The 10349-nt window shown below is 53.1% G+C and overlaps 1 protein-coding gene across 1 annotated transcript; it reads left to right on the forward strand.

Moving 5' to 3' along the window:
• Positions 1-1314: 1314 nt before the first annotated feature.
• LOC139183577 (liprin-alpha-1-like) lies at positions 1315-6151 on the forward strand. The gene is made up of 4 exons (XM_070790991.1): positions 1315-2204; positions 2838-2989; positions 3825-3997; positions 5309-6151. Exons 1-4 carry the CDS (start codon positions 2187-2189, stop codon positions 5362-5364), a joined length of 399 nt encoding a protein of 132 aa, XP_070647092.1. The 5' UTR covers positions 1315-2186; the 3' UTR covers positions 5365-6151.
• The last annotated feature ends 4198 nt before the right edge of the window (positions 6152-10349 follow it).

Here is a 10349-nt window from a genome sequence, read left to right on the forward strand (position 1 = left end):
TTATACTGTTTCTCTAGTAAATCTTGAATAGCTTATTTAACTTCTGTGGTCAAAAAAAATGTTTTGTTTCCAGTCACATGTTCTCTAAATCTTCATGTCACTTACATGTTTGCCATCATTTTTGCTTTAGTGTATTTGCCTGTACGGATTCTTGAAATTTTAGCTTCAAAGTCGCAATAAATCTGGTTTCTCTTCATTTCTTTGCATGCATCTATCAGCCTAGTGATTTAAAGAAGCAGTGTCGAAAGGTAAACTATTTAGTAATGTAGCACGTCTTTGTTTCTCTGTGAAGTATTGAAGAGTCCTTATCATTTAACGTGAATGAACACTGTGTGGTTATGTCCTGGTGAATAATTGACGTTTTAATGGAAGTGATGAAACTCACCCACCACTTAAAATGTGCTGATGGTTCTGTTGGAAATAGGTCATTTGTTGGGACAATTGTAACAGTTTGCCTTTCTCCCACTTGTTTGCCTCTGATCATCTCATGCTTGTTTATAATAGACATAGTATTATTTCTTATTTTTAAAAATTTCTGTACTTATGTTTTTGGCCATGCTGCACAGCTTATAGGATCTTAGTTCCCCAAGCAGGGATCAGACCAGTGTGCCGGCAGTGAAAGTGCCAAGTCTTAACCTTTAGACCACCATGGAATTTCTGCTTAGTGTTTTCATGTAAGAAATGACTGAATCAGAGCCATAGATGTTAGATTTGCAGGAAGCCAATTTAATGATGGTGGGTAGCAGTGTGCAGGAGACTCTGTGTGCCAGGCACGTGCTTTCCGAGTCTGTCATCTCATCCTCAGGTGAGGTCCAGGCTGCTGCTATCCCCATTCAGCAGACATAGACACTGAGGCTTAGCGAGGCCAGGCACCCTGCCCAGGCTGTCACACCCAGCAGCGTGGTGCGGACTGGTCTGATCAGAGCCTGGACACTTAACCATGGTGCTGTCCAGCCCGCTTTCCTCTAGAGGCTCTCGTGTCCATCACGGCATCCCTGATGGAGGGAGCATCAGGAGGGAGCTCTCTGCCTCTCCCTCGGGTCACTTGGATGAGCCCCTGTTGTTGGAGTCCAGTGCCCCAAGGGTTGTCCTTCCTTGTCCCTCTCCTGCTCCCAGCACACTGACCGAGTACTCCTGGGCCTTCCCGCAGGACTGGGGTGGCCGTGCTCCAGTTCAGGCAGCTCAGTGCCCAGGAGACCTTCTGCTGAGCACAGCAGAGCAGCGCCGTACCCCTGGGGTTGGTGACCTGGGTGTGCCGCTCGCCTGCTCTGTGGCCTGCTTTGCTCTCCTGTTCAGCTAGGACACGGCACACTGCCCTTCCTAGCCACATGTGGCACCAGTGGGGCAGCTCCCATCCTGGGGGAGGGCAGCCAGGCTGCAAACCCAGAGGCCTTCCTCAGGAGGAGGCCCGGGGGAAGGTGCTGGCCTGGCCCTGACTCTGAGGCAGGTGTTTGTCTCCACTGAGTCCATAGTCAACCCAGGTGTGTCACTTCCCTGCTCTGTTCGTTGTTGTTTTCTGATTTTTATAAATGCTTATTTTTACTTGACTTTGAGATTGATCCCTGTTCAGTTCCATGTGGAAAATTTCTAGCCTTTGTAGCCTTCTGTTGTCTGAGGTTTCTTGTTAGAGCTCAGGGGAGGGAGCCCAGTTTATCCAGCTGCTGTTAAATGAGTTCAGCTGTATTTTGCACTAAGTTACTTTGTTGTCACCAAGCTCCTGTGGGGCTGCACGGGATCAGTATTCCTTACAGAATCCCACCAAAGAGGCACAGGTTAGTTGGTCAAAACAACGCACTCATTGTTTATAACAATACATGCCATGCATGTTTCCTAAAACCTCCCCTGGTTTAACCACACACCGAAATGTATCAGTGAGACCTGTTTGGACCCTGCAGGGTTAATCTGTTCCCACACTGTCTTTCCTTTCCTCACACCCAGGACCAGCGGAAATGCTGGGAGTCCAAGAGAGATCATTTTCTTCTTCTTCTTCTTTTTTTTTAATTAGTTTATTTTTTAATTGAAAGGTAATTGCTTTACAGAATTTTCTTTTCTGTCAAACCTCAACATGAATCAGCCATAGGTACCCATATATCTCCTCCCTTTTGAACTTCCCACTGCTCTAGGGTGATACAAGATCATCTCTTAGTGAAGACCTGGGGGTGCCTTATGGAAACCACTGTGAGCGAATGACACTCGAACTGCGTGTAAGTACTTCAGTGGGTAGTCCCCAGTCTGTATGTTACGGAGAAATACGATCCAGGCACATGGTGTTCGCATGGAGGGGTTAGTTACCTTTTCTGTGTTTCTCTTGTTGTCATGGGTTCCAGTAACCTGCATCATCACTACAAATGATCTTGGATGGTGGCACAAGCTGTGTCTTTTTCTCCTTCAAACAGAAAGGTCTGGACGGCTTTGCTGAGAAGTTTTGTACTCTAGCTGTGGTGCTTCTGAGCAGCATCTGGTGATGAGCACAGTCCTTTCATCAGGGCAGTTCATGCCGTGCAGGATTCATGGTGCCAGCATCGCTCTGCTGTCCTGCCCCGCAGGGCCATCTGGTCGCTGGATTCCAGGGAGGGCCGAGGCAGGCTGCAGGGAGGCTCCCGTCCGGGGTCTCTGCACTCAGTCAGATGCTCTCACTGCCCCATAGCCCCGCATTTTTTGAACAAGACAGTCCTTTAAGATGGCATTAAGCTATAACAAGGGTTTTTTTGTACTTGGGGGGAAGCATAGCTAATAGATCTTCAAATAAGTTTCTGGTTATAATGTAAAGCCTGTGTGATTACCTTTTTCAGAACAGTCTATTGTTAGCCAATTTGACACTTACCTCACTCCCTCAGCTGCCAGCTATACGGGAAGAGGTAGGAGATGACAAGACCTCCATCAAATGTGAAACCTCGACCCTCGCCTGGCCGCGGTCCCTTCAGCTGGGCCGCCTGCACACGGGGGCGCTGCGCACAGCCACCCATGAGGACCTCAGGGACGCCCACAAGTAAGCGACCTGTGTGTGCGTCGTCAGTTTCAGGAGCCCTGCGCCTCTTGTCTTGAAAGACTTGCAAGGATGATTTTAAAGGAATACCACTGAGTTCGGTGCCTGTGTTTAGTGGTGAACTTCAGGTGCTGGGGAAGAAGAGCTCAGTGACCTCAGTGATTTTAGAAAATGTCCATCTCTACAGATTGACTCCTGTGGGAGCTTTCTTCCTGCTCTTGGTAGAGGTCTGCCAGGCCTGGGGCACGTTCCTGACAGTCACGGCCCCGTGCCTCTGGGTTCGCTCTTGAGGGTCCCTCCCTTTTCTGCAGGGGTCTCCTCTCAAGAGACCCTGTCCCCTCCTGTGACTGACACTGTCCTCATTCAGACCACTACTTGCTGAGCTCCCGTCCTGAGCCAGGCAGCACTCGATGGGGGGCACGTGTGGTCACCTGACCAGCAGCCCTACACGGTGACCTGCCACAGCCAGGGACGGTTACCCTGTGGGAGGCGGGGGGACCTACCCAGAGCAGGGGAGCTCGTCTTCTCCTGGAGCGTCATCACCTGCCGAGCAGCGACCCTAAGGGAGGGTCAGAGCACCCTCTGCACCAGCTGGCCTGGAGTCAAGCCCTCCTCGCGGGAGAGCTCGAGGCAGAGAATCTCAGCTTCCCGGTGCGGTTGTCTTATGCCGCGAGTCTGCATTGCTCGTGTGGAATGTGGTTGGTGAAGGAGACTCCAACTGTCAGCTGCGAGGTTGAGGCGTGGGTGTTGCTGGGTGCCCGTTTCTATCAGTAGCTCTTTTGGAGGGCTGTGTGTTTGCACAAGGCTGCCAGTTAAAGGTCGTTTTCTCTCCCCAAAGCTCCACAGGCTCTCAGGACAGCCCCGGTAATAACCCCAGCAGCAGCACCAGCAGCCAGGGCTCGCTGCACAAAGCCCCAAAGATAAAGGGCATCAAGTCCTCCATCAGCCGCTTGTTTCGCAAGAAGGAAAAGAGCCGGCCTGAACACCCCAGCAAGGAGACGTTAGGACCAGGTGGGTGCTTCACCAATCAGAGGGAGGAGGGCCTGCAGGCATCTCCCTTCTGTGTCTCCCCTGTCGTCCCCATGAGGCTCCTGTCAATCACGCTGGGGGTCCTCCTGGGAGCAGGAGTGGAGGAGGCGTCTGTCTTCTCAATGGGTCTGAGATGATCGGCTGAGTTAATGAGTGGATGGTTGGATGGATGGATGAATTAAGAGTGGATGGATGGATTGATTAGTGAGTGGTGGATGGATGAACAGATGGCTGGCTGGATGGGTGGATGAACGGAGCATGGAATGAATAAAGCAGATGATTGTACTCCAGTGCTAGAAACATATTCTATGAAATTGATTGAGTAGGAGCTGGGCGATGATTGTTTCATCCTAACAGTGGCATGTGTTTGGAAATGGCCTAAGTGCTCCTCAGTGAGGGGTGAGGTACAATCTGTGGACACCCCACAAGGAACAGCCCTCCCTCTTTCCTGCCACCTTCCCCATCCCCAGGAGCTCATCAGGGGTTCTGCCCATGCCCCTCACCCCACCCCACAGCCACACAGGTCCTCCTGGGGTCCCCTCATCACACAGGGTTATCATCAGGCCCCCATATCACTCAGCTTCCTCTCCTTGAGGACAGCGTATGTTCCTGCCTCTTCAGCCACAAATGTGTTGAGTCTCGTTTGTGCTGGGTGTGGGATTTACAGGGGTAAGTAAAGCAGATGTGGTCTGGAGCACAGTTAAGTGACAAGAGAGAAAAAGGAGCAGATTATTAAATCCTATCCCTATTAGTAGTAAATACAATGCTGAGATGGATGGTGCATTGATTATGTACCAGGTGCTGTGTGTGCCCCTTACCAAGCAGGTGCTGCCCCCTCCCGATTTACAGAGGAGGACACAGTGACAGTCACGTGGTTAGGGAGCAGTTAGGGCAGGTTCACACCCACCCAGTGGGACCAGACACTTTGCCGAGCCCCAGCCACCTCTCTCGTGGATGAAACAGGAATGAGATGGCTCTATGGCATGATGATTCAATGGACATGAGTTGGAGCAAACTCCAGGAGATAGTGAAGGACAGGAAAGCCTGGAGTGCTGCAATCCAAGGAGTGACAAGAGTCGGACACAACTGAGCGACTGAACTAAAACCTGAGTGTGTGCTAACCTGTTTCAGTTGTGTCTGACTCTGCGACCCCAGGAACTGTAGCCCACTAGCTCCTCTGTCCATGGGATTCTCCAGGCAAGAAGACTGGAGTGGGTTGCCATGTTCTCTTCCAGGGCATCTTCTCAACCCAGGGATCGAACCCACATCTCTCATTATCTATTGCATTGGCAGGCAGGATCTTTACCCCTAGCACCACCTGGAAAGCCCCAGTGAATGCTGACAACTAGAAATGCAGAAAATAAGGGCTGATCCTAAGTTAAACTGGAAGAGCAGCAAGCACAGGTTGTAAAGAGGAAAACACATGATGAGCGACAACAGCGCCAACAGAAACAAGGGATGTGTTCACCCACATAAAGAAAATATCTGTGCCATTCGGAAGAGGAGCCCGTCAGCCCTTGGAGGGACAGCTGGAACCAGAATGAAAACCGAGGCCATGGTCAGCAGTGCCCACCACACGGCCTGGGTGGCGTGGTGTCACTCACCGGGCTTCCTGTATCCCCAGAGCTGCTGGCAGTAACATCTCTGAGTGCCAGGCTGGGCAGCGTCCCTGAGTGAGCTAAGGCATCACTGCTCTCCTTCTAGTGCTGCTCCGGCGCCCTCTGTGGGCGGCCACCCTCATCCCCTGCCCTGCCACTTGCTGGGGCCCGGCTGTCCCCCTGGGATCCTTTCAGCCCTTGAGCTTGGGTGTTCCCAGCCCTCTGCCACACCGGACTGGGACGCAACTCAGGACTTGGGCTTGAGATATCAAGGAGACCATGAATCTGGAAGGACACCACCCTGGGGCCTGTGAGAGAGCAGGAGAGCAAAGCCCCCACGGGGAGGAAGCAGAACTGGGGAACGTGCCCACAGCCTCCACTGCCTCCTGCACAAGTGCCTTTTCTTTGCCTCTCTTTGACCTGAAACAAACCCCAGCTGCTGCTGCTCCGCAGGTGATTCCTAAAGATGCACCTCCTGCCAGAGCTATTGTCCTGCTGCTCTGGGGCTGCCTGAGTGTGCTCAGCAGTATCAGACAAGTCGGGCTGCCACACCTCATACTGGAGGTGGGGGGCCTGATACTGGGGAAGGGTCGGAGGTAGGGGGAGGGTCTGAGGGTGGGGGAGGGCCTGATGCTGGACTAGGGTCTGATGCTGGGGGAGGACCTGATGCTGGACTAGGGTGCATCATTCGGGTCCCCGTCAGGGTTGCCCTCGGACACCCCGCCCTGTGACCGACAGCGAACCTTGACACCTGCACTTTGTTCCCACCCTCGGCCCGCTGCCCACACCTCAGCAGCAGAGGGTCCCTGTCCCCGCAGATGCTGAAGTGATGGAGCCTCTTGTCTCCAGAGCCAAGGGCATGAACACACCGTCGGTCATCCTCTAGGGACACCTATGCTTCCGCCTTCTGGCCTTTCCATTGTATCCATCCGTTTCTCTTAACAGAATGTCCATGTGATGACACAGGCTCCCATTACCAGCTCTGGCCTGTTCTCAGTGAGAGTACAGCTTACCTTCTGCACTCTTTATTGGCCCTGGGAAATTTTGCTTCAGTACTTTATTGAAAGAAAGCAATAAATAATACTGTGATAAAAATAGTTCAAAAGTAGACTGTACAGACTTTGTCACATATTCGGGAAGTTCACAAAAGATTAATAGGAAAATAGAATGATAACAATGAATTGTACAATTAAAGGCGAAACCCACATGTAAAGAGACATGCTGTCTCTGTCTACCAAGATACCAGCTGTATAATAAATATCACACTGTGACCTGAACGCATCTCTTGCTGGCTTTTTTAACGTGCCGCTGAAAAAGTAAAAATTACATTTGCTACTTATACAATCCAGAATGGCTATGTCATCACAATCTAAAAATGTACGCTTAGGTCCATTTTTTAAACATGTTTACAAACAGATGTAAAAAGATGATTTACATAAAAATAAGGCCTTTGTCAGAGCTGCACTACCCTGTCTGTCTGGGAAGTGACACCTTCACTGTCCAGCTCGATGGCTGTACAGCTGGTGCAGGGCATCGAGATTAGTCCCCAAAGAGTCTCACCAGAGAGGAGGGATCTGGGTCCACACGAGACTAGGTTACAGGAGAGATTTTCATAGTCTTCTTCTAGTCATCCTTTCAGCCCAAATTTCATTAGCTCACGTTTAACACCCAGTACTTTTAAATCACTTCATGCTGTGGACAAAAAGCATTTCTTGCTAGAAAAAGTACAGTTTAGGCCAGTCGTTAACATCCAACAACAACTGGTTGAAATTAAGTTTGCTTATTTCAGAGTGATTGTTGGAGAGCTTGGTTACATTCTGGAAGGATAATAATGTACACCATGTCATGATGATTTTACAATCGCAGGAAAACCCCTTCTCTCATGGTTTAACATTTAAAAATTAAACAAGAATAATTACAATAAATGCATCATTTACAAAAGCCGTGTGTTTGTTCATAGGATTTATACAGACAAGCACTACAGTACATTCATTTGAAAGACTGAAATCATGTATCAGAACATGAATTGATCTGAAAGGATATTCATAGCCTGAATATACAAGAAAAAGGAAGTAATTATATAAATGAAGTCATAAGTTTACATAAATATCAGAAACATTAAATTCTAAAATATTTTCTCTATGGTATTCATGAATTTTTCACTAATTAAAAACCCTGTAGTATCTTCGGGTCCATGTAACAAGTATTAACAGAGTAAAGATTACACTGAGTTCAAAATGTAGTCTTTGTTGTATACTGGATGCTGTATAAACATCTGGAGAATTAGTGCAGGTAAACTGGAAACAAACACACAGACAAGTCAGTCCTGGGTTGGCAGCTGGTGCCCCAGCCCCTGCCCCTCCTGACACCCCCACCCCCTACCCCATTCGGGGCTTCAGCTGCTTTGAGAATTCAGAGAAACATGGAGGACCAAGCAGATCAAGGAGAGAACTCTGTGGCTGACTATTCTGACATACAGCTAAAAGCTGCTGGTAAAAAAACCTCAAAAGCCCAATCCAGCTTTCTAGCTGAGATGTGAACAGGACAGAGCAGACAGCCTCCTGCCCTCAGAGCCGCTGGAGCAGGGCTGGGCCCCAGGGCTGGACACACCAGAGGACCACCCAGAGCAGCACCTGCAAGGGAGGGTGGCCCCTCAGCGGTGGCCGAGCTCCAGATGCCAGTGCACCTCCGTGTGAAACGCTGGCACGGAGAGGCCCAGGGCAGGGCAGCCTCGTGAACCCTGAAGCTCTGGGCCCTGTTCCCTCCGAGAATGTGCACGCAGGGCGTGGCCGGCAGCACTGCTACTGTGGGAGGGATACCCATGTGTCCCTATGCCAGGGGCCTAGGCCATGCTCTGACCACTCCAGTGGCAGTGGGGCGCCAGGGTCACGTTCTATGCTGTGAGGGCTCTCCCAGGCTAACCTCCGGAGACCCGCTGACCCTCCACTCCCTGGGGTGTGGGCTCCGTGCCCCCGCGGGACCAGGCCGGCCTGTAATCACCCTGAAGCTCATCAGGAGCAAGTCCTGACTGTAGCGGAATCCAGCCCCTGTGTTCCCGCCACGCTGCCTGGTCCCATGAGCGCGGGAGGAAGGGTGCAAACACTGAATGCGGTTAGTCGTGCAACGTCACACGGGGCACGAGGACACACAACGCACACCCGCAGCAGCACCCACTCCTACTGAGGGTCTGGGGAAACTTCTAGAAGGTGGATGAGCTGGAGAGAGCGAGCCTGGGGGCTGCCACGTGGGGGTCCCTGCCACCCGGGGTGGGGGGAGGGCGGTCAGTGGCACATTTGATGACGTAAACACCGTCATGGGGACAGATACTCCACGTCAGCAGCTGCCAGTCTCTCCTTAGACCTACGGATTCACAGAGCTCCAGATTCACAGATTCCACACAGTCTATTGTTACTGAATTTTACACTTACCTCATTCCCTCAGCTGCCAGCTTTAGGAGAAAGAGGTACGAGATGACAAGACCACCATCAAATGTGAGACCTCGAGATCAGATGAGATCAGGCGCGTTCAGGGTGGTATGGCCATAGAAGGAGGCGGCTGCCGCCGGGCGCCCTAAGAGCCCTGCGCTGCGCCTCCCTTTCACTCTGACCTGCTGGTCCGGCCAGCGGGCCGCGCCTCTCGACGGGGGCGCGCGCTGTACTTGAGCCGAACGACCCGCGACCAGACTCCGGCCGGCCAATGCCGCCACGCCCCCGAACACCGCCACCCCGCGGCCAGCAAACGCCTGGCCAGGTTCGGCAGCCCGGAGGGCTTCCGGGACCCCCAGCAGCATGCCCGGCGTGCGTGGGCACCGGGCCTGGGGGGTGGGCTGAGGGGCGCGGAGGTCTCCGCGCCCTCCCACCCCCAGCCTCTCCAGGCCCTGCGGCGCTCCGCGAGCCGGGCCTCCCCCGATCCCGTTCGCAGCTCAGGGCCATGTGGCCCGGAGGTGTCTGGCTTTCGGCCCCGCCGCCGCCCGCCCCCCGCACGGCCCGCGGGCCTCTGAGCCTCCTGCGGGCCTAGGCGCAGCCCAGCCAGGGCCCTGAGCGCCCATCCTGCCCAACACCTGCCCGGTGCCCAAACCCACCGGGAGCCAAGGAAGCGCAGTCCACCCGAGCACCTCAGACCCGCCCCTTCGCCCTACCGAGCCCCCCCACCTTTCCCCGACGCCGCCCGCCAAGCACACGACCTTCCTGAGAGAGCAGACGAGCGACAGGCAGGCACACGGACAGACACACAGACAGTCGACAGCCCGCCGTCGCAAGCTCGTCAGCCAGAGCCATAGCACCTGTGAGAGGCCGGGGCCAGAGGAACGGATGGGCCGCCGGGTGTCAGGAGAGACAGAGGCAGAAAGAGATGAAAGTTCAGAGACAGACTCCAAGACTGAGAGAGGGAGATACAGACAGACGCGTGTGCGCACGTGTCCACACACACACACACACACACACACACACACACACGGAGGCAGAGACAGAAGGAGACACAGAACGAGTGACAGGGAGACAGCAAACAGGAGGCAGGGGAGAGAGGATGGCATCAGAGCTGAGACAGACACACTGGCACAGACGGTGACGCACCTCAGAGGAAGGCCACGTGGAAGAAGCAGCTTCCCCAAGCGAGGGGGCGTCAGCCTTGGGCCGGGCCCCAGCTGAACGCCGTGCTCTGGGGCTGGCAGTCACCCGTGGGGACCCCAAGACTTCCTCGAAGCCGAGGTCTCAAAGGTCCCCTTCGGGCTGGCTACC

The sequence above is a fragment of the Bos indicus genome, chromosome 6, assembly GCF_029378745.1.
Source record: "Bos indicus isolate NIAB-ARS_2022 breed Sahiwal x Tharparkar chromosome 6, NIAB-ARS_B.indTharparkar_mat_pri_1.0, whole genome shotgun sequence".
Taxonomy (NCBI): Eukaryota; Metazoa; Chordata; class Mammalia; order Artiodactyla; family Bovidae; genus Bos; species Bos indicus.

What these genes read in the sequence shown, in the direction of transcription:
- LOC139183577 (XM_070790991.1), top strand. An exon ending in GACCTCAGGGACGCCCACAA is followed by an intron (nt 2,990 to 3,824) that starts GTAAGCGACCTG and finishes CTCTCCCCAAAG; the next exon opens with CTCCACAGGCTCTCAGGACA. An exon ending in CAAGGAGACGTTAGGACCAG is followed by an intron (nt 3,998 to 5,308) that starts GTGGGTGCTTCA and finishes TTGCATTGGCAG; the next exon opens with GCAGGATCTTTACCCCTAGC.